Source organism: Callithrix jacchus, chromosome 6 (assembly GCF_049354715.1).
Source record: "Callithrix jacchus isolate 240 chromosome 6, calJac240_pri, whole genome shotgun sequence".
In the NCBI taxonomy this organism is placed as follows: Eukaryota; Metazoa; Chordata; class Mammalia; order Primates; family Cebidae; genus Callithrix; species Callithrix jacchus.
In genome coordinates, this window is record NC_133507.1 from 10,371,685 (window position 1) to 10,396,620 (window position 24,936).

General features: G+C 36.6%; 1 protein-coding gene across 9 annotated transcripts in view; it reads right to left on the bottom strand.

Annotated features, from left to right (window-relative positions):
- The window catches only part of LRRC28 (leucine rich repeat containing 28), a 120,931-nt gene that overhangs the window by 82,720 nt on the left and 13,275 nt on the right, over positions 1–24,936 (bottom strand). For 7 of the 9 annotated variants that reach the window (XR_013536591.1, XM_008998312.6, XM_002749076.6 and 4 more), the window contains 3 exons: positions 21,407–21,447; positions 11,664–11,701; positions 11,008–11,145 (listed from right to left, as the gene is read on the bottom strand). The exons of 1 other annotated variant lie outside the window; for it this stretch is intronic. Coding sequence is in view for 5 of the 8 variants with exons in the window: in XM_008998312.6 (XP_008996560.1) it covers positions 11,008–11,145; positions 11,664–11,701; positions 21,407–21,447 (217 nt within the window). In the remaining 3 variants the exon portion in view is untranslated. The remainder of the gene's footprint in view (positions 1–11,007; positions 11,146–11,663; positions 11,702–21,406; positions 21,448–24,936) is intronic. One more of the 9 variants, XM_078375990.1, reaches the window with a different exon arrangement.

Sequence of the window (24,936 nt, forward strand, 5' to 3'; positions counted from 1 at the left end):
AGACTTTATATTACTGTAAACATCCATATTTATCTTTCAGCATTTTTTCAACATACTTTTCAATTATTTTGACATCTCATGATAATCACTATGAAATTACAGTAAAAACGATCTCATTTTAAAAAATGGATTCATGTTAGAACCTAAACACATAAGAAAATAGTATGACTTTTGTAACCTGTTATTAAAAAAAAAGTCACTAATATTAGTATGTAAATTCACACTAAAGTGAAGAATGTCAAACTTCTGAAATTTAAAAAAGTGATCAAAACAGCTCTGCCAGACTTAAATTCTCCTTCCGACTATGTCAGGAGCAGAGACGTCAGCAGATCCAGCTAAGAAGTAGATCAGACATATAAACAACTGGTGATATTTATTATAAACATATAAAGATATTCATTTTTCAAGCCCTTCCTCACTTCCACAACCAGTTTTGACTTCATGTTTTCTTACTATCTACAAAAAAAAAAATGCAGTGAAAACCAAAACTTCTCAGAAACATCAAAGTATCTGCTTAAAATGTCGACTTTTAATAAAAGGAGTAATAAAAAGGATTAAACAACTACTGTGCACATTGAATGTGGGGTTCAAAACAAACAATGTCAAATAAGACGGTAAAAATTACTTCTCTTACATCAACCCTTGGCAAGTCATAAAGCTTTTCACCCACTAAAGCAATTGTTAGCTCTAAACTTACTAGCAGAACAGCAATCTGATTTAAATTGAAACCCTTAACAAGTTAAAACATAATTACAGATGAAGTAAACAGCACGTTCAAATGAATGAAAAATAAAATATTTTGCATATTAAATATATTAACTTTTAAAAAACATTTATTTTGGTTTCTATATTATATATACCTATATTTGAAATCTATATTATATCCATGTATATAATACATGTAGATATACTATCTATATTAATTTTTCTTCACAATTTACATGAAATCATAATTTTCTGATGTCACAAAACAATATCCTGAAATCAAAGTAGAAAAATCAACTGAATCATTTCAATATATTGAAATTAAGGTAGAAAAATCAGCCGAAACTATAAAATAATTATACATGAACATACTATCTTTGTTAATGTATTTATCTAAAATCTACTTTTGCCAAAGTTTAGTTAATAAATGCAATACATCAAATCACTACTCATATATTTTAAAACTTGAAAGTTCTTTAGTAAAAACAAAATATTAAAACATATTTTGCCAAGATAGCAAAAGGTATGGTAGGAATTACTCCATGCCACCGCTAAAATATTGCAGGCTGATTTAGATGCAAAAATAACAAGGCCAGGCACGACGGCTCACTCCTGAATTCCCAGCACTTAGGGAGGCCGAGGCAGGCAAATTGTCTGAGGTCAGGAGTTCGAGACCAGTCCATCTCTACTAAAAATATAAAAATTAGCCAGGCGTGGTGGCACATGCCTGTAATCCCAGCTACTCGAAAGGCTGAGGCAGGAGAAGCACTTCAACCTGGGAGGCAGAGGTTTCAGTGAACCAAGATCAAGTCACTGTACTCCAGTGCAGTGGGACACAGCCAGGCTCCATCTCACAATTAGCTCTCTGAAGTCTCACTAATAGGTTAGGTCTAATAAAACATATCTTCTCAAGAAAATTCACTTGAGGAGACTAAAAACACTTCTATATTTATCAGGTTTTTAAAAAATGTCCTCAATTCCTGGCATTTGTCATAAACAAATTGTTATGAACTCGCTATAAGCTTCTATCATGCAACCACATTTTCAGCAATTTATTTAAATGAAGGGTTTTACCTGGGAAATAGTTGGTCAAATCTGTATTTGAGAGAGAGAATCCTAGAAGCAGTGTGTGTGATGGATTATGAGATGGCTGCATTACAGAGATAAATAGTGGAAAATACCCACACCAAATCATTTGCTCCTGCATACCCCTCTCACACCAGCTGAGTCCCTACACGTCCCACCTGCCCTCCTTAACTGACCTCAGTGCTGTCATCACTGTTCCCACACAGCGCCAAGCCTATAATACACCATGCTTGTCATATATTAATTCTGTAAGAAGTACTGTGTGTGAAGTGAACAGTGATCACTTGGGTTATGGTTTGTTGCTTTTAAATCTTTTCACAAAGGAACAGGCCCTGGAAAGGAGCTCAACGTGCCTTAGGCAGTAAGCATGATTGATGGTAGAGGCTTTCCAAGTCTGAGCAACCAACTTTTCTTCTTTTGCCTTTTTTTTTAAGTATTGCCGCAATGAACTTTTGTTTTTTAGACATCTGGCAAGTTTTCCACCGTTTCGCATTACACTTTTCCTAAAAAGGAGTATTTTCTGTATTTATTTGACACTGAGAAGGATACATGATCCAGAAAACAAAAGCTTTTTCTTTTAGAATAATTTTAACAGCCATTTTTATCCTAAGGTTTTGCCAAATTTTCAAAGCTTGTAAAAGTTTGTAAATAATATTTAAAAGCCTTAACTCCATTTGTAAGAAGATTTTACAATAGTCGATAGTTTATCTATAGTAAACATATTTTCCTGAGAAATCTGTTTTATCTATTATACCATGATAATTTTATGTAAAAATCTAAATTAAAAATCTGTTATTATAAAGTTAATAGATGTATATTTAATTATACTATAAAGTTACTTTACTAATAAAGTACTATATCCATTACAAAGTTACGATTAATAAGGTAACTTTAGGTCTATAAAAGTCATTGAGGGCCAGGCATAATGGTCACAACTTTAACCCAGCATTAGGGAGGCCAAAGCAAGAGGATCACTTGAGTCCAGGAGTTTCAGACTATCCTGGGCAACAAAGCAAGACCCCACCTCTACCAAAAAAAAAAAAATCAAAGAAAATTAGACAGGCAGGGTGGTGCATGCTTATAGTCCTAGCTACTCAGGAGGCTGAGACAGGAGAATGACTTGAGCCCAGGAGGTCACGGCTGCAGTCAACTATGATTACTCTAGTGCACTCCAGCCTGGGTGACAGAGTGAGATCCTGTCCCTAAAAAAAATAAAATAAAAAATGAAATTATTGAAAGAACAAGTTCTGAATATGAGTTTAGGGCTCTGGTAGATAATTTTTTAATTTTGGGGGGATGGAGATCTGCTCTTGTTGCCCAGGCTGGAGCGTAATGGTGTGATCTCGGCTCACTGCAACCTCTGCTTCCCGGGTTCAAGCGACTCTCCTGCCTCAGCCTCCCAAGTACCTGGGATTACAGGTGCCCACCACCACACCTGACTAATTCTTTTTGTATCTGGTAGATAATTTATTCATTTATTCAGTGGTCATCTAGCAAACTGAGGCAGATTGTTAGATTTTGTCCCTCCACACATTAGTTGTCAAAATGGGTATCTCAAGCTCTCGGCACGGTGTACCAAGAAAATCACTAGCTACAATAAGACACTCAGTGCTTCTTTCTTTCTCCTCTCCGTCTAATCTCTTCTTTGGAAGTACTACATGCAGTTTAAATATTAGACAATAAAATATTATAAGTTCCCTTGAAGTCTGGGTCCAGGTTTTGTTCTCCTTCTTGGTGCCCACTTTCTCTAGTACATAGCATGGTATACTTTCCAGCAGTATTATTTTGGTAAGCAGATGAAATAATAAGTCCCTCCCCAGTCATGCAGATAACGGCACAAAACAGAGAAAATCTATTTACATATATTGCTGACCACACATATATAGCCTGGTGACACCAGAAGGATGGTCTGCCGGAGATTAATTTTTTAGATTCTTTTTTAGTGAGAGAAGTGCTAGCTAGTTATTTTGCCAGACTGATGTGTAATCAGTGAAAAGCTGAGTCTCCCAGAAGAGTAAATCACCCAAAATTACCATGGTATCTGTGTAAGGAGGGTAATATGGGGTGAAGAGCCTTGAATATCTGGGGACAGGAGGCACAATAACACATTTCGTGTTTTGAGAATTCAAAATGAGAGCTGCTCTGTTCTCCTTTTGAATTGATCACGCAGTATGTAGGCATTATGGAAGTGATAAGGAAACAAGGACTGACAAAGTGTTCCTAGGCCACCTGTCATTCCTAGAAACTGTAACACAGGGAATTCAAATATGGAGCTCCTGTGCCCAGGCTTGTAACTACAAGGTGGGATTAGCCTCTGAAAAATCACTGCAGCCTGTGCCAATACACTCTCAACAAACAGGGTAGTAAGCAACAGTGGAAGCCCTAGAGGGACCAGGCCCTGGTTGTTTTTATGTCCTCTGTAGGAAAAAGGCTGATCCACTCCTCACCTCCACATGAGATCAGTAAGCACAGAGGTTTCACAATTCAGGTGGCAATGGGACAGATCTAAGAAAGGATACAAAATTCCATTCCTATAAAGCTACAGAGGTTCAACTGGAGAAAACATAAATTTTAAGAAAAAATGGTAATAAATTTGACTACACTTGAAGCCTGAGTTTTAGGAACAACACACGCTAGTTATATGTGGTACACATTTCTGTCTGTGCTTACTTTTAGCCATTAAAACACAAAAGATTCATGCTTTTAACTTGGGCTAAAAATCCTTCCTTTTTTGGTATGCAAAACAACTTTTCGAGGATAAAAGTATTTTTTTAAAGTAGGCTGATTTATATGCCAGATGTAAGCAACATCTTTTCTGACTGCTGGCTACTTCTTGTTGTTACTATAACCTCCTCTCATGGTAATTCAGAGTATTTACAGCAAGTCACAAAGGTGTCAGGTTTCTTTTGACTATCAAAGATTGGCTATTCTTTCTGTCTCCTCAAACATCCATTGAATTTTGTGGTGTTTAGTGAGATTTAATCTGAAAGGGGCCCCTACACTGATGGAAACGTTTTCCCAATAATCCTTTATTTGTAGGTGCATAGTAATTCTCTTCATAATAGATTACATAATATTATATAATCAAATTACAAAATGTCATTGAAAGAAAATTAGTTTCATTTAAATATATTCTATGACAAATAATGTTACAGTTTTGATGCCAGGTGTAGGGAAAAGCAATACATAAATGTTTTAAGTGGTACATGCCTAACAGCAGCAGCAACAACAAAAGCATACATATGAAAGAATGCAGGGAAGCAATCAGATGAAAAGTTAAAGGACATCTAACAGGACTTCCACTTCTAGACATGACAGCGTAACTGAAACCATATGCGCCTTCTGCTAAAACACAATAGACTACTTAAAAACATATGAAGCAAGTGTTTTCAAGCAATGGACAGGCAACCGGAACTATAATCCTTAAAATCTAGGGAACACAAGAGGCGAGCCCTGTGTTGGACCTGAATTTCTGCCATGGGGCATATTTTGGGCCACAGCACAGGGAAATGGAACCTAAACAGCTCCAGTCTCATGGAGCTGAAGAATCAAAGATCAGAGTTGGGGGCAAGTGAAGTACCTGGAAGATGCAAGGCACCAAAGATGAAAGGCTGTGAGGAGGTAAAGAGGGTGCTATCATCTCAATGTTTGTGTCCTCAACTCTAAATTCATATGTTGAAATCTAGTCACCAATGCAATGGTATGAGGAGGTGGAGCCTTTGGGAGGTCCTAAGGGTGAAATCTTCATGAGTGGAATAAGTGCCCTTACAAAAGATGCCTCAGAGAGTTGCCTTGTCCCATTTCACCACATGAGAACATGGTGAAAAAGTGTCATTTATGAATCAGAAAATAAGCTCTCTCCAGATACCAAATCTGCTGGCACCTTGATCTTGGACCTCCCAGCCTCCAGAATTCAGTGATACCTTTCTGTTGTTTATAAGATACCCCATTTACAGTATTTGTTTACAACAGCCTGAATGGATTAAGACAGAAAAGCATAAAAGCTAGCATACTGGAGAGCATATAAGAAACAGTAAGTAGAAGTCAGATCAACAGACATCTTCTGATCTTGAGGTAAGGGCAAAAAAGATTAAATTAAAAAAAAAAAAAGTTCAGTGACTTGTAGAAGAATACCAAATTATCTAATGTGTATAACCAGAGGAGTTCCAGAAAGAGAAGAAATGTGGAAGAGAAAAATATTTGAAGAATAACAGGAAACTTGCCAATTTGGGAATAAAGAAAACCCCAAGAAGGATAAACGTAAAAAATCCTCTGTCAAGACACATCATATACAAACTGCTAACATCAAAGATAAAGAGAAAAGATAAAGGTTAAAGAGAGAGTCTTAATGCAGCCATAGAAAAAGATACAGGGTACAATGATGCAAATTACGGCTGACTTCTCATCAGAAACAATGGTGGCCAGAAGATAATGGAAGAGCTTCCTTAAAGTGCTCAAAGAAAAAATCTTATCAATTCAGAATTTTATTTCTAGAGAAAGTATTCTTCCAAAAGGAAAGTGAAATAACATTTTTGCGGAAAGAAAAACTGAGATAGCTCACTGCCAGTAGAACTGCACTAAAACAAATACTAAAGGAAGTACCTCAGGCTGAAGAGAAATGACAGATGGAAACTAGATCTAGAGGAAAAAATGGGCAGGTGCAGTGGCTCGCACCTGTAATCTCAGTGCTTTAGGAGGCCAGGAGATTGAGATCAGCTTGGGCCATACGTAAAGACTGTGTCTCTTAAGAAAAAAAGAATGAAAAGCACAGAAAATGGTGAATATTCAGGTAAATTTTTTTTTAGTATTTTAAAGGCATGAAAAAATAACATTATCTTATGGAATTTACACCATATATAGAAATAAAATATGTGACACAGTAGCCACAAAAGGAGAGTAAAAGGAAGTATATTATTGTAAAATATGCATAACAATATATAAATGCATACAATTCATATGAAATGGTACAATATTTTACATGGAGTAAGTTAAGTGAGCATATTGTAAATCTAGAGAAAAGCCAATGGAAGAAATTAAATGGAACACTAAAACATACTCAAGTAATCCAAAAATAGAAAGGAGGCAAACAGGAACCAAAAACAAATTGTGGAAGCCAGTTGGGAAGAAGGGGGACTTAATTTCAATTTCAAAATAGAAACTCCAAGAGATCATCACTTTCACCCTAAAACAAGCTGAATAAAAACCCATCAGAGACTGAGGACTTGGGGAAATCTAAATCAACTCCAAAGAGTGAGAAGTGCATTTTAAAAGAGAAAAGATCCTCAGCTGCTATCATCCCTGACTGAAATAGAGGTGGGAAGAGAAATCTGCCACAGACAAGGGTTAAAGAGAAACCATATGTGGACATACTCCTGTAGAACCCAGAGGATCCGTAGGTACAAAACGACTGTACTATTAATAAATCCCTCTGCTCGACAGACACACACACACACACACACACACACACACACACACACACACACTCTGTCCCACCAACCTTTACCAAAAATGAGGGCAAGAAAAGAGAGCAAGAGCTGAAATAATCTCCTCAGTGTTCTCTAGGCTTCCAGCAAGAAAAAACCTGGAGAACAGGCGATAACAGAAAAAGCCAAGAGAAACTTCTCGGGGGCAAGACCCACCTTCACAGAGTACAGGGCAATGATAGTCAACCTTTACAGGCCAAGGATGGAGCAGTAGGGCTGAAAGAGCTCTCAAGGCACAGAAAGCCAGGAGCCAAACTGGAGAGCAAAGAGAAGTCCTCAGCAACTGACCCTGCTGGCAGCAGGTCTTTAAAGCAGGAAGATACCTCCTATAATTCAAAAAGATTTGGAATAGCCCATAAATATATGAGAAGGTGCTAAACAACATTAGTCAAGAGAGACACACGCAAATTAAATAAAATTTTTAAAAAATGCAATATTACTTCACACCCACTATGATGGCTAAAAAAACAAACAAACAGACAACACCAAATGTTGGCATGAATGTGGAGTAACTGCACCTCTCACTTATCACTGGGAGAACAGGGTAAAATGGCATAACCACTTTGAAAACTAATGGGCAAATTTTAAATACTGGATATAAAATTATATTCAAAAGCCTTTCAATAACAACAAAGAAACACGGTAAAATGTTAAGTCTATTAAGAGAATATAACATGTGACAAATCTGCATATAATGGCATGGACTATGGAGAGGGGGCTTACCAACAAGGTAGCAACTGGTACCTACTGTAATCAAATAGGGACAACGTCACAGTCCCTCACGTGTCTTTCCCACATTTAGAATACTCGCCCATAGTATGCCTCCAAACATAATCCAACATTTAAGGGATGTATACTTAGCCCCTTACATACTTAAATCATACCGTCTGAAATCACCTCATGAGATGTATAAAGTGAATCAAATCATTAGTAAGGCCTAGTTCACTGCTACTCATGGTGATCAAGAAAGAATAAAGCCTATATACATGCCTCAATCAAAAGTTCCTATCCAAAATGTATTAACTATTAATGTATATAATTTTATTCAAAACAAGCAAAAGCAAACACAAATAGAAACCAAGCTAGGAAAATAAAATCACAAGTATATGCCTCAAATTTACTGTGTAACAGGTGAAATATAAATAAATTATATGGAAGTAGTAATGAAACATATACCCTTCACAGGTTATTAGGAAGCAGTCAGTGATATTAGAAGTAAACCCTTAACCTCTAAGAATATATAACGGAAGGAAATGACCATATTCCACCACATCATGTTTTTATATTACAGGAAAAGAACATTACAACACACAGAATGGTTTATCACTGAGGGGTTTTTTGTGGGGGGGTAGGGACAGAGTCTTACTCAGTTGTCGAGGCTGGAATGCAATACTGTAATCAGAGTTCACCGCAGCCTTGATCTCCTGGGCTCAAGTGACTCTCCTGCCTCAGCCTCCCAAGTAGTTAGGACTAAGGCATGTGTCACCACATGTGGCTAATTTTTCTTTTTATTGTTGGTTTTTAATAGAGATAAGGCATCGCTATGTTACCCTGGCTAGTCTCTAACTCCTGGCTTCAAGTGATCCTCTTGCCTCAGCTTCCCAAAGTGGTGGGATTATAGATATGAACTACCAAGCCCAGCAAAATGTATTTTTTGCATATTCTTTAAATGTATGTTAAAAAAAGTTCATAAATACAGCATTATATTCATGCATCTTGGTTGTATATCTTATATAAGTTTCATGTATGAAAATGTTAGGAAAATGTAAAGTATTGTCTTTACTGATACGTTTTCTAGGCAATCTTCAAAAGAGTATCTCATTTTCTGGGTATCTGAATGTACAAACTTGTTGAAAGCTAGAATGATGAAACACCTTTGGCCTGATGATATACAGTAAACTCAAAGGAAAGAACATATTCCTATTTTGTGTCAAGAATTTTTATATTAACTTTAGTTAGAAAAAGTAAGACATTCATTACATGAGGGTAAAAAAAATATTTTTTAAAACACAGTCACTGCTGACCAGTGCCATTTTTTTTGTTTTTGAGGCAGAGTCTCACTCTGTCACCAGAATGGAGTGCAGCAGTGCGATCTCGGCTCACTGCAACCTCCGCCTCCAAGGTTCAAGCAGTTCTCCTGCCTCAGCCTCCTGAGTAGTTGAGACTACAGGTGCATACCACCACACCTGGCTAATTTTTGTATTTTTAGTAGAGATGGGGTTTCATCATGTTAGCCAGGCTGGTCTCAAACTCCTGACCACAAATGATCCACCCACCTCGGCCTCCCAAAGTGCTGGGATTACAGGTGTAAACCACTGCACCTGGCCTGACTGGTGCCATTTTTATACACAGTATTTAATCTATATATTAAGGCCAGAATATAAAGTCTAAAAATTAATCTGTTAGTTTAATTTAAAAATTTCTGTATTTGAAAAACTTTGCAGAAAGTATTTGTACAATCACAAAGAAATATCATAGACTTTTTTTTCATGGGTTTAACATGCATAGTTTTTAACATTCTCATGTAACCCTGAAGTTCTATGACAGGTAGTAATTTGTAATTCTGTTTGAGTCACGTATTTCACTTAGAGACACTAAAAGCCTGGTTGGTGTTCCTGAAAGAGTAAATATAATATCAGACAAATTAACATCTGTATCTTTGTCTGTTCATTCTTGAATACACAGTAACTTTAATATAATCCCTGAAGCAACCATTTTTTATTTTTTAATTATCTATCATCTTTTTTAATATGGGAAATCATATATGACAGTGGAATTTGTGACTATGTGGATTCACAAAGCAAGGTCTCTGGATGCTCCTCCCAGGAAATCAAAGGGTTTAATGGTGGCTGTCAGTAAAATGCAAGACTTTAGGACTATCTATAAAGTACATCATAATCTACTTACATGTTCAGCAGGCAGAACTGACAATTCTAAATTTAAATGGTTCTACTAAACTTCAGCATGAATCCTTTTAAAATCAAAGTTAATGTACCTTAGGTCAGGTGTGGTGGCTCACACCTGTAATCTCAGCACTTTGGGAGGCCGAGGCAGGCAGATCACTTGAGATCAGGAGTTTGAGACCAGCCTGGCCAACATAGCAAAACCCTGCCTCTACTAAAAATACAAAAATTAGCTGGGTGTGGTGTCACCTGCCTGTAGTCCCAGCTACTCAGGAGGCTGAGGCATAAGAATCGCTTGAACCCAGGAGATCGGGGCTGCAGTGAGCCGAGATCACACCACTACACTCCAGCCTGGGCAAAAGAGCAAGACTCTGTTTTAAAAAAAAAAAAACAACAAAAAAAGTTAATGTACATTAGCTACCTCACTGGAGAATGAGAAAGAAAACATTGTAAATATCTGACTTTTAGATAGTAAAATAATTATATCATGCAAAACTCACCTAAATTCTCTAATGTGAAATTCAGAACCGAAGCAGCTCTTTGTACAAATATTTTGCCAGAGCAGCAATTCAAAGCAATATTGATCGCAATGCACAAGTGTAGTAATTGTAGGCCTATCTAAAACATAAATGTTACCTTCTTTCATTTGCATCAGAAAAAACTCTTAGTAATATTTCACCAACATTCCTTCATTTCATCTTCAAACAAATGAACAATCAACTACTTACAAATACATCTACAGCCCACTGCCTAGACATACAGTGAGAAACATACATAAATATAGACTAATAATAAATAAGAAACTATTGTGTGCTATAGATTATGATTACCTGGAGGTAGGAATTGCAGCTGGTTATTAGCTAATCGAAGATGACGTAAAGCTCTCAGACGACCAATTTCTGGGCAAACTATTTCTAAGGCATTGTCACTAAGATCCAGACATTGGAGTTTTACAAGGGACCCAATGGCTTCAAAGAGAAAAGGAGAAGGCAAAATGAATTTGACTCAAGTATTACATCAAATCTTTAATGCAAGTATTTCAAGTTAAAATATTTCACTACTTAACAGCTTTGTATCAGCTGCTCACAAAACAGTAAAAACACAGGTCAAACTAAGTTTATAAAAGTGATAAATACTTCCACCTCAAGATAAAATATAACTTAAAATACAGCACAAATAAAAACATTAAAACTAAAATAATTCAAGAAATGATACACAGGAACTTTTTTATCTGACCAGAATTCTGAACTGGATTTATTAAATTTAGAATTTACGTTATTATCTACATAATAGAAATGTGTCGAATAATAGTATACCTAACCATAACCATTTTAGACTTATTTAACTACAGTTCTTAAATGAACTTAATAGAAAAAACAGTTTTAAAACTAATAAATTAAGGGTGTCTTAAAATTAAAATTCGTTCTATTATAAAGCAAAGCTTAAATTATATTATCTTCTACCTAAAAATTCTAAGTAAACGTACCTTCTGGTACCACAACTATGTTATTTGAGTGCAGGTATCTAGGAAGGAAGAAGAAAAAAGACAGCCTTTATCATTAGATACTCTTGCCAGATCAGTTTGTAAAATGCTCACTTAGAAATTTATCAAATATAAATAGGCCACGACTTTCACACCCTACTCTAATGCATCAGCGTACAATACGTGGCTATCACAGCAAACTAATAATACTTTGAGAATAATATTTTGCATCAGAATTGCAAATATTAAATATATTTACTGATTTATTTATTTTAAAATAAAAGCATACATAATGAATAAACTATAAGGTTTTTTTTAACTTTGTAACACAAACTACTAGTTTTTCCAGTTCATTTTCTTCAGGTTTTTAAAAATATACTTGTTGTGTGAAGAAAAATCAACATCTATTGTGTAAAGGAAAATGAACTTTTCATTTCTATAAAATAACTTCACAAAATAAGATATTTCTAGCTAGCACGCATACAGAGAACTAACAACGGAGAGATTAAACACTCATCATTTACAGTGTCTGCAGAAATACTCAACTGTCAAGGTATAGAATTTATTTCATGGCAAAAGAAATTTTGTAACAAGAAATCAACTGGTTCTCTTAAAAATTTTCTTTTTCACAGAGGCTGAGAAGTCTAGCAAGCCTATGTAACACTTTTCCCACTACAATGTCTTCAGCACACTCTGGTGGAGACATCCTGCAATCAGTAACCCACTACTCAGAGCAAAACAAGTGACTGCTGGAGATCATACAGCAATAATTTAAGAAAATAATTTATATCATTGATTAAAAGACAAGAGAACTAGATTTTAGTAAACTTTATTTTCAAACCTATGGTTTTATTTACTGTATTTTAAAAATAAATCTTTATAATTTTAAAATAGAATTTAGTTTTCTTCTACATTCTTAAAAATCTAATATTGAATGTTAAAGTGTCAATAAACACAAAATAAGAAAGAAAATTACTCATTTCATAAAGATTATTTTATGTTGAATTAAATCAATTTTGTAGAAGGTTAACTAACCTGCTATGTATAACAATGTAAATAAGGCCACCATTTACTCTATGATATATTTCATTCCTTGCTCTGTGTATATGAAATGATTATATATTTTAAAATCAATACTCTTTAAACATTAATTTTAGGAAGGAATGCCCAAATCAAAACAGAAAATTGGTTTAAAAATTTTTTTCAACAAAATACTTGCCTCCATTCAGGTTCTAGCTATAAAAAAAGACCTTAAAATGTCCAAATCAAAATATGAAGTAAAGTACCCACTATTATAATCAGAATTTTTCAAACAGACTTTAAAACATTAAACTTATCTACATATAATGAAGATGCTGTATGAAAGAGTACACAGTGGCTGCCCACTGAGGCTGCCAAGGAAGCATCGTTAAAGTCTGTCCTCCCACTGCCATCATGTCTATGTCGGTCTCCTGAAGAGCCCAAACAGCTACAGAAGCTTTTTACTGGAGGCCTGAGCTTTGAAACAACTGATGAGAGCCTGAGGAGCCATTCTGAGCAATGGGGAACGCTCACAGACTGTGTGATCATGAGAGATCGCAACACCAAGGGCACCAGGGGCTTTGGGCTTGTTGCTGTGCCACTGTGGAGGAGGTGGAAGCAGCCATGAATGCAAGGCCACACAGGTGAATGGAAGAGGTGTGGAATCAAAGACAGCTGTCTCAAGAGAAGATTCTCAAAGACCAGGTACCCACTTAACTGTGCAGAAGATATTTGCTGGTGACATTAAAGAAGACACTAAAGAACATCACCTAAGAGATTATTTTGAACTGCATGGGAAAACTGAAGTGATGGAGATCATGACTGATCAAGGCAGTGGCAAGAAAAGGGGATTTGACTGTGTAACCTTTGATGACCATGACTCTGTGGATAAAACTGTCATTCGGAAATACTGTAATGTGAATGGCCACAACTGTGAAGTTAGGAAAGCCCTATCAAAGCGAGAGATGCCCAATGCTTCATCCAGCCACCAGGTCGAAGTGGTTCTGGAAATTTTGGTGGTGTTTGTGGAGGTGGTTTTGATGGGAATGACAACTTTGTTCCTGGTGGAAACTTCAGCAGTCATGGTAGCTTTGGTGGCAGCCATGGTGACAGTGGATATGGTGGCAGTGGGGATGGCTACAATGGATTTGGTAATGATAGAAGCAATTCTGGATGTGGTGGAAGCTACGATGATTTTGACAGTTACAACAGTCTTCAGATTTTAAACCCATGAAGGGAGAAAACTTTGGTGGCAGAAGCTCTGGCTCCTATGGTGGTAGACGCCAATACTTTACCAAATTATGAAATCAAAGTGACTATGCCAGTTCCAGCAGCAGCAGTAGCTATGGCAGTGTCAGATGATTTTAATTACTGCCAGGAAACAAAGCTTAGCAGGAGAGGAGAGCCAGAGAAGTGGCAGGGTAGCTACAGGTTACAACAGTTTTGTGAACTCAGCCAAGCACAGTGGTGGCAGGGCCTAGCTGCTACAAAGAAGACATGTTTTAGACAAACACTCACGTATGTGGGCAAAAAGTTTGAGGACTGTATTTGTGACTAATTGTGTAACAGGTTATTTTAGTTTCTGTTCTGTGCAAAGTGTAAAGCATTCCAACAAAGGGTTTAATGTAGATTTTTTTTTGCACCCATGCTGATTGCTTAATGTGGTAGTCTCATCATGACACTGAATAAATGTGTCTTTAAAAAAATAGTACAGTGTTGCCAATCCTAACTCCACATTAGAATCACCCGGGGTCTTATTGGTGCCCAAGATCATCCTGTAGCAAGTGAAACATCTTCTTAACTCAAATAATCCTCATGTACAACCAATTAGGAACCATTACTGGTTCAGGGGATCAGACAGCAGGCTCTGAAGCCACACCGCCTGTACCCTAATAGCCATGTGACTATGGAGAAATTACTGAACTGCTCTCTCCCCTAATCTATGATGTTGTAGGGACTAAATGAATTAATAAATGTAAAACTCTTAGAATTCTGCTTGGCTCCTAGTAAGAGTTAAGTAAGTGTACTTGTTATTGTTATTATAGTTATTACGAGTCATTTGTAATCATAGGCATAGGACTTGCAAATGTAAGTCACTTCCCTTTACTTAATTTTGGTAATTTCAGAGTAATTGAAATGTTGACGTTTCAATGTTTTTATTATGTTCCTCTTCTACTCAAATAATGCAGGACTGTCATTCATTGTTTGTGGGAATGCCACTTTGGGGTATACCCACTTTGGAAAATGGCTTGGCAGCTTTTTAAAATAATGTTAAATATAGATGTTTACTTAATAGGAATATTCCAAAGTCAGGTCCTTAGTTTTGACAAAGGTACCATGGAATTCTAAGATGCTAATAACAGGACACACTGGGTAAGGTGTATACCAGAATGCTCTGTACTATGTATAAACAAAGTATATTTACTTTTCTGTAAATATAAAATTGTTCCTAAATAAAAAAGCTATTTTAAAAAATTTTTAATTAAAGGAACAAGACTTTTACTTTCAGTGAGGATGAATAACAGCAATGGAGTAAACAAAGATTTACCCAACTGTTATAAAGAACAAGAAACCAGATGAAATACTGTCCTGTGCCACTTAATGGCTGGGATGTAGGCTAAAAAATGTGTCATTATGTGATTTCCTTGTTGTGCAAACATCATGTGTGTTCTTACACAAACCTAGATGGTATAGCCTACTACACACCTAGGTTATAAGGTGTAGTCTACTGCTCTTAGGCTGCAAATCTGGACAGCATGTTACTGTACATGTACATGTAACAGGTATCGTACATGTTACAACTGTAACACAATCAGACAACTGATACAAAATGTATTTGTGCATCTAAACACGTAAACATAGAAAAGGAATAGTAAAAACACAGTATTATAACCTTACGGGACCATCATTATACATGTGGTCTGTCGCTGACCAAAACATCATTATGCTGTGCATGACTGTACGCGAAACAATTATTTTCAGACATTAACGAAGGCAACTAGGACTACATTCCCTAAGAGAAAGGAACTAAGCTACATAATCTCCCTAGCTTTCTTCTTAGAGACAAATTCTGAACTGCAGAACAGGAAGGAGATCCCAAAGTACAGAAGTCTCACTGAGTTATGGAGACATATATCAGAGTTCAGGGAACCTGAGGCAACTGGAAGTTGTCGGGTAAAGTTCTGAAGAAGAGAGAACTACTACTACTACTACAACAACAACAAAAAAAAATCCCTCCAAAAATTTAAATAAGGAGTCCCTCGGCCTTATTCATAGCTGAATTCTAAAACAAACACACATAAGAGAAACTCCAGCAGGGTGCAGTGGGTCATACCTATAACCCCAGATACTTGGGAGGCTAAAGCAGGAGGATCACTTGAGGCAAAGAATTCAAGACCAGCCTGAGCAATATAATGAGACCCCCATCTCAAAAAATAATAGAAGAAAAATAAGAGGAACTCCAGGCAAAAAGCAGCTGAAAATCAATCAACTAAATAGTCTGCAAAGCTCACACAGGGTTGAGAGACATTTAAGTTCTCAGCAAGTGTGCCAAATCCTTGTTAATCATTTGAGGTATTCAAGAGAGATCCCAGAAAGTTAACAAAGCATAAAAATAAGGAATAAAAGGATCAAAATAAACTGCAAATAACTGCATGCCAGAAAATAAATGGAGACAATAAAATTTAGACTCTCAAAAATGCAAAATTTACAAGGTCCATCATCCAATCAAAAAGTATTAGGTATGCCAAGAATCAGGGAAACATGACCCATAACCAGGAAGAAAACCAGGCAGTACAAATAGAACCAGTATGACACAGATGACAGAATTAGCAAACAGGACATTAAAATAGCTATAATAACTCTATTCAGCTATTTAAATGAAAATATGAACATTGTAAGAACCATAAGATATAAAGAAGAACAAATAGAACTTCCAAAGATCATAAATAAATTAACAGGCTGGGCACAGTGGATCACTCCTATAATCCCAGAGCTTTGGGAGGCTTAGGCAGGAGGACCACTTGAGCCCAGGAGTTTGAGGTTACAGTGAGCCATGATTGCATCACTGCATTCCAGTGTGGCTCCTGGGTGACAGTGTAAGACCCTGACTCAAACACACACACACACACACACACACACACACACACACACCCAGCCTGGGCAACATAGCAAGACCTCATGCCTATGAAAAAAATTTTAAATTTTAGCTGGGCATAGTGGTGCATGCCTGTAGTTCTAGCTATTTGGGAGGCTGAGATGGGAGGATCCTTTGAGCCCAGGAGTTCAAGGCTGCAGTGAGCTATGATACTGCCACTGCACTGCAGCCTAGGTGACAGAGCAACACCCCGTGTCTTAAAATTAAAAAAAAAAATCAATAACCAAAGAGAAAACTCAACTGAGTGGGATTAGTATAGTACATTCGATGTTGAAGAAGAAAATACTACTGTTAACACTGAGAATACGATTTGTCCAAACTGAAACACATAGGTAATAAAAGACTGAAAAGGATATGAAGAGTCTTAGTGACTTCAGGGCAGTATTAAACAGTCTAACAAACATGTAAAAGTTCCATAAGCAAGGGCCAGGAACAGGGCATATAAATAAATATCTGGGCCAGGCACGGCGGCTCACGCCTGTAATCCCAGCATTTTGGGAGGCTGAGGCAGGTGGATCACGAGTTCAAGAACCAAACCCCATCTCTACTAAAAAATATAAAAATTAGCTGGACATAGTGGCTCATGCCTGCAATCCCAGCTATTTGGGAGGCTGAGGTAGGAGAATTGCTTGAACCAGGACCCGGGAGGCAGAGGTTGCAGTGAGCAGAGGTTGTGCCACTGAACTCCAGCCTGGGCTACAGAGCAAGACTCCATCAAATAAACAAACAATGTCAACAGTTTTCCAAATTTGATGAACTGTGAAGACACAACCCCAAGAAGCTCAATGAACCTCAAACGCAAGAAAGTGGAAAACCACAAGATACATCTAAATAAAATCCCTTAAAACTAGTGTAAAAATGAAAACCCTTCAAAGTAGCCCCAGGGAAAAAAGACACATTACAGACAAAGGAATGAATGTAAGAACTGTAGATGTTTCTTCAGAAACTACGCAAGCCAGGGAGTAATGAATATCATGGAAGTGTTGATAGGAAAAGAAACTGGTCACTAAGAATTCTAATCCCAGGGAAAAAAAATTAAAAATAGAGATAAATGTGCAATTTAAAACTGTAAGACTTTTAGAGGGGAAAAAAGAAAAATAGGAGAAAGTATCTGGGACCTACGGCTAGACAGAGAGTTTTTAGACTTGCCATTAAAAGCAGGACACATAAAATTAAAAAAAAATGATAAACTAGACCTCATCAAAATATAAAACTTTTGCTCTGCAAAAGAACATAAAGAGGATAAAAAGACAAGCTATACACTGTGAGAAAATATTTGTAAACAACATACAAAACAGAAAACTAGTTTATAAAGAACTCTTAAAACTGAGAAGTAAATATATAATCAGAACATGAGCAATAGACATGGACAACTTACCAAAGAAAATATGCAGATGACAAGTATATGAAGAGATGTTCAATATCATTAGTCATCATAGAAATGCAAATGAAAATTACAATGTAATAAAAACCACACATCCATCTATCAAAATGATCAAGACAACAAAGACAACACCAAATACTGGTAAGATATGCAGACACCAGAACATCACACATTGCCAGGGGAAATGTAAAATGGGATGGCTAATCTGGTAAATCGGCAGTTTTTTACAAAACTAAAAATTCTGAGCAAAAGTGGTAGAGTAAGAACCTCCAAAAATTATCTTCCATAAAAACAATGAGAAACTGTCAGAAATGTCCAAATGCTACATGTTCAGAACTCCGGAAATGAAGCAAAGGCTTGCAGTAATACAGGGAGCATTTACTCAACGAAAAAAAAATGACTGAAGGTCAGTAACAGTGCGTTGTAGGCCTCATGGCATTTTCACTTGCTCTAGTCTTAACCCCTCTCTCCTGCTGTGCAGAAACCCGAAATACCAACAGCCCACTATCAAGGAGAAAAGCAGTAGCAAGGGGGTAGGACCACGTTAGAGTGCTTTCAACTTCATTCTCAGAGAATGGCCAAAGATTTGTTTCATGGTTCCCTGCATGAACCTGCAAGCCTTCCCACTTGCAAGGCTGTCTTTATTCAATCTAACTGGGAGATTGCCCAGTGCAAAAACCACTGTAAACTGAAACAAATTACAGGCAATTGTTTAACTTCACAGCTGCCTGAAAACAGTTGGAACCAACAACTGACAAACCAGAAACTGTAAAAGGAAAAGCTTTCAAAATGTGGAAACAACCCAAATGTCCATCAAATGATAAACAGATAAACCAGAAGTCATATATCTATTCAATGGAATATTATTCAGCCATAAACAAGGAATGGATTCTGATACCTGCTACAACGTGAATAAACTCTGAAAACATTATGTTAATGCAGATAGACACAAAAGGCTATATATTCCATTTATATAAAATATTCCATTTATAGAAAACATCCAGAAATAGACATATCCATAGAGACAGAAAATAGATTAGTGATTACCCAGGATTAGGGGAAAGTGTATACTTTCTCTTGCTCTTTGGTTTGCTTGCTGATGGAAGCCAGTTGCTATTTGGTGAACTATCCTGTAGAAAGGCCAAGTGGCAAGGAACAGAGGAAGTACTCTAGCCAATAGCAAGCAAGAAATGGAGTCCTTCAGTTCAACAGCCTACAAGGAATTGAACCTGCCAACAACCACATGAATGAACATAGAAGAAGATCCTTCTTCAGTTGAGTCTTCAGATGAGACTACAGTCCTGGCCAACAACCTTGACTGCAGCTTTATATAAGACCTGGAGGCAAAGCCACCCAGCTAAGTCAGGCCCAGATTCTGAGGCCTCAGAACATATAAGATATTGAATGTTTATTCTTTTAAATCGCTACATTTGGGGTTAAGTTGTTAAGGAGCAATAGATAATCAACAAAGATGAATATCTGCTTAACACAATAGACTACAGATACCTTAACTGTAAAGCCAGCATCTTTCTTAATGGGCATTCCCAGATGGTCAGAAAGAAGACAAGGATGCCCATTTTCTCCAGGATACTTTCACATATTCTGGAGGAACTAGCCAATGCAATAAGACTAGAGAAAGTAATTAAAGGGATAACAGTTGGAAAAGAAAAAGTAACACTATCTGTATTTTCCAACGTAAGAGTATATCATGAAAACTAATTCAAACAATAGATTTCAGCAAAATAGCCAGATATAAAGTTAACATGCAAAAATAAATATTGTTCATTTATACAAACATAACCAGTTAGAAGTTTAACACATGACAAAATTCATTTACAATAGTAAAAAAAAAAGACTGAATACTTAGTAATAGACTTTAGAAATTTTCAAAACCTAAAGAAAACTATAAAGTACCTAAGGGATGCAAAAGTAGACTAAAAAGATGGAAAGACATCCTTGTTCTTAGAAATACATACTTAAATATTTAGAGGCAAAGAAAAAGCCATGATGTATGTAACTAACTCTCAAAAACGTCAGAAAAAAATAAATACACATATACATATATACAAAAGAATGAAACCAAAAACTTGATAAAGCAAGTTTTGGGATCAAACACCACCAAAAATGTTTAAATGCAATCTAATCAAGAGGAAACCAGTAAATTCAGACATCTACTTTTAAAAGACATTATTTTTGAATACTAACATAATTTAAAGATGAACTGTGTATTAAATTATATTGAATTAATATTACTTTTCTTAGGTGTGAGAATGACATTATGTCTATAATTTACTTTCAAATCATTCCGCTTGGTGTGGGGGGGCGGGGGCAGAGGGAGACAAAACAGGTAGAAAAGGGAAAGAGAAAGCGAATGTGGAAAAATGTCAAAATTGGTTAAATTTAGGTGAAGGGTATACAGGTGTTCTTTCTATGTTTTCAACTTTCTTGTTAGTTTGAAATTTTTCAAAACAAAAGGATGGAACAAAGGAAATGATGGATGGGGGGTATAAGGCTAGCTTTCCTTCCTTGACCTCTTGAAAATCATGCCAAATAACAAAGAGCACAAGAAATAGCAATGCAAACCCTCCTGCAAAAAATGAGGAGGCAGCTAGGCAGAGAGAGAAATATATCTAAATGTGTCTTCCTGAATGGTAAGTTAACGGATAATTAACGCTGGTGCATTAAAAAACAAAGCTGTCAACATAGTATTCAGCATTTGGAGGTAATCGGAAAAAGAACTAAAACAAATGAAGTGTGGACGATGCAGAAAACAAGACTTACTGTGTATTTTAAACATTTTATACTATCTGTTTATATCAAGTATCACATGTAGTAGTAATAACAATAATAGATTCTCCCAATTACATAGACTAACAAGAAGGTTCTGTGACAGAATAAAAGACATTTCTCATCGTCTTCACTACAGAAGACACTGTACCCAGAGAAAAGGCATTTCTCATCATCTTCACTACCTTGAAGTGCAGTATTTAAAATACAATATTAAATGGTTAAATACTTTAAAATACTACTGGGTTTAGTAGAACCACAGGTCTACCTACATGAGTACCATGATCATGATACCAAAAAATAACAAATTAATACATTAAGATGACATATCCTAATATTTCAAATAACTTAGAATTATTGACATTCTTGTTTTTAAAAAATTTGAATAAACAGACTCACAGTTCCACAAGGTTTGGAAGCTTCTGAGCAAGGTTTTCTGGCTGAAAATTAAAAACTCAGAATTAAATTTTATTTTTGAAAAATGGCCAAACATTTCTAATTTGTTTAAACACAAAGTACTATCTTTTTGAGGGGTGTAAATTTTGAGAAATGTTAAAATAATTAATCAGCAGGTCTGGGTTTTACTCTTACAGAGACCATACTACAATTTAAATTTATAAATTCGAACACTTAAATATAATGTCCCTTAGAGCAGTGGTCCCCAACCTTTTTGGTTCCAGGGACTGGTTTCATGGAAGACAATTTTTCCACAGATGGGGTTGCGGTGGGGTGGCTTCGGGATGATTCAAGCACATTACATTTATTATGCACTTTATTTCTATTATTACATTGTAATACATAATGAAATAATTACACAACTCACCGTAATGAAGAATCAGTGGGAGCCCTGAGCTTGTTTTCCCGAAACTAGACAGTCCCATCTTGGGGTGATGGGAGACTGTGAGAGATTGTCAGGCATTAGATTCTCATAACGAGTGCACAACCTAGATCCCTCACATGTGCAGTTCACAACAGGGTTTGTGCTAAGAGAATTTAATGCTGCTGCTGATGGGACAGGAGGTGGCATTCAGGCAGTAATGAAAGGGACTAGGAGTGGCTACAGTTTGCCCACTACTCACCTCCTGCTGTGTGACCCCATTCTTAACCGGCACCAGGTCCGTGAACCAGGGATTGGGGACCCTGCCTTAGAGAAACCACAGACCTCATAATCCATTACCACGGAATGTGCTTCACAGACACACAGAGGGAAGAATACCATGTGCTGATGCAGCTAGAGACTGACGTGACACCTGAGGAGCCCTGAGAAGGAACCAACCCAAACCACACCTTGATTGTGAACTTTTTGCTTCAAGAACTGTGAGAGAATACACTTTGTTGTTTTAAGACACCCGGTTTTTGATAATTTGTCATGGCAGCCCTAAGAGACTGATATATACTCCAAACTCCTAAATCATGCTCCTCAAGAGAAAGTAAAGGAAAACCGCAGAGCCTCCAGGTGCCAAGACCTGACTAAGCTCCAAATTAACAGGGGAAGATAGAGCTCATGTGGTCCAAGGGAGTGTGAGACGTGCCACAGGTCCAGAGATCAGAGAAGAGGTGTGATGTGGGAGGGACAGGAAATTGCCTATGGGCAGGAGACAGAAAGACAGACAAAGCTAGGTCCCTTACTCAGAAAAAGTCAGAGCCCTGAAAGGGCTGGCCTTCCCATGAAAAGCATCCCAGAACAATTCTACACACAGGTTGAAAGCAGGCTTCTCTCTGCTAGAGGTACTGGGTATGGGAGAAAGCCTCCTGTAAATAACTGAAAACCAGCCTGCAGACACATACACACACCCACATATGTATATATGCATATATATAATCTTTCTCTCGCTCGCTCGCTCTCACCCTCTCTCACACACACACACACACACACGTATATATGCACATCTTTCTCTTGCTCGCTCTCGCACTCTCACACACACACACACACACACACACGGGGTTCAAATTTACACATGCAAAAAGATATGAGTCTGAAGACTGAAGGAGCACACTGAGTCAAAACTAATTTTTTTTTTACCTACGTTCAAGCATACTGTAGGGTAAACTGTATATAAATAACAATGAATCAGGAACGGCTTTTTAGAAGATATTAGGTCTGACCCAAGTTCCAAAAGACAAACTGTAAGAGGTTGACATGGAATGGAGAGGAGGGTAGTGCTAGATAGCTTTTTAGGCACAAGCAGCAACATAGGAAAAGCCAAAAGAGAACAAGGAACAATTGGGAAGCTGCAAATACAATCCATTCTGCTATAACTCCATAACAGCACTCCTGAAGAAATCTTATATTTTCAATAATGCTGTTAGAAAAACAATCATTGCAATAGGAAAAATTAAAGTGTTAGGGACCAGAAAGTTGACTACTCTAAATAATCAAGAAATTTTTCATACAAAAACTTAGATTTTTAACAATGAACACATATCTTTCATAATTGAAAAAAATTAAAATTGAATTTTAAAATATGGTGTGTATAGTATAAGCTGTTATACAATTGATTAATCAATTATGTACAATTTGAGATCTAAACACTCACTAGGACAAATGACATTAGTTTGGTATGTCTGGGTCATTGGGTATGAAGATGTATGATTTTACATAGAATGTTAAGGAACAGATCACTAAGGACTCATATTTTATACTAAGGAATAGCTTTTTTATTGTGGGAATTTCCACAATGGAAATTCACTGGTTTATGTTAACCCAGAAAATGTCATTATTAATGTCATACTGCCATACTGGTGTATTTAAATACTTAGCAGCGGTATCCCCAACAGCTCATATATACATGTCCTTATCCTTTTGTGATGGGTAACCAAGTATCACTGAATATGGATATTGTTATGAAGTCAATGAAGCATTTTTGAGTACCCACTCTTGACAGTACCACTTCTATTTTGTGTTCAAACACTGAAAGCTGTGATTCTTTTTGCACCGTGTTTCAACACTGATACATGCAAGGAGGTCCTTCAAACCAAGTCATTTCTCAGATGTTCCTGTGGATCTGTCTAAATCCCTGGAGGGTTTTTAGTATCAGTATCTCCCTTGAGAATATACACTTCCATTTATGGGCATAAACACAAAGCATCCTAGGAAAACTAGGGAACCAGTGGGTGGAAGGCCTTAACTAGAGCTGTTCCTATAAAAAGCAAAGATTTTTCCAAAAAGTAATGCTGTTTAACTGTTAGACCTTCACCTACTTTCACTGGCTAGTATCAATACTGTATCTGGCTAACTCACACACTCCATGTCCTTTCTTTCTGGATGTCCACTTGGCTCATCAAATAGCATTCTAATCTTTCCATTACAAACTAGTCAGCTCTTTTGAGCTGTAGCTATACACACAATTAAGCACTGAAATAATGCTTCTGCTGCCAGTAGAGCGTCTCTATGTCTTTACTAACAAGTAGGTGCATTGGGTTTTTATTTAAAAATAAGCACATTCACTTTGAGAAAATTGCAGCTCATTAGAATAATGCCTTAAAACACACACTTAAGAATAGATGTCCAAAATGCCTGGCAAATAATCAGTCCTTGCACAGGCTGTGACTGACACCTAGTGGTGTTCCATAATATCACTCTGTTTTCTAATACTGTATTTTTAGCAATGTAGCTGAGAAATGCTATAAATTTTAATTTTCGTACTTCTATAATTTAGGTAGAGCATGTAAGAGACTAGACAATGAGAAATTAATGGCAGAATTTTTGTTACTTTGTGGGTAACTAAGCTCTAATGTTGGATTATGGAAGTCACACAAACTATACCCTAATCCATAGAATTTACAAGCTATTACGCTTTTTAATGTTTTTAAATTTGAAATCCTGATAAAAGCAATAGTCTTAAAGTGCTTTTCTAATCTATTACTATTATTTCCTTTTTTCACAATTTGAAACAGAAAAGTTTTATCAGATAAACAACATGTACTGA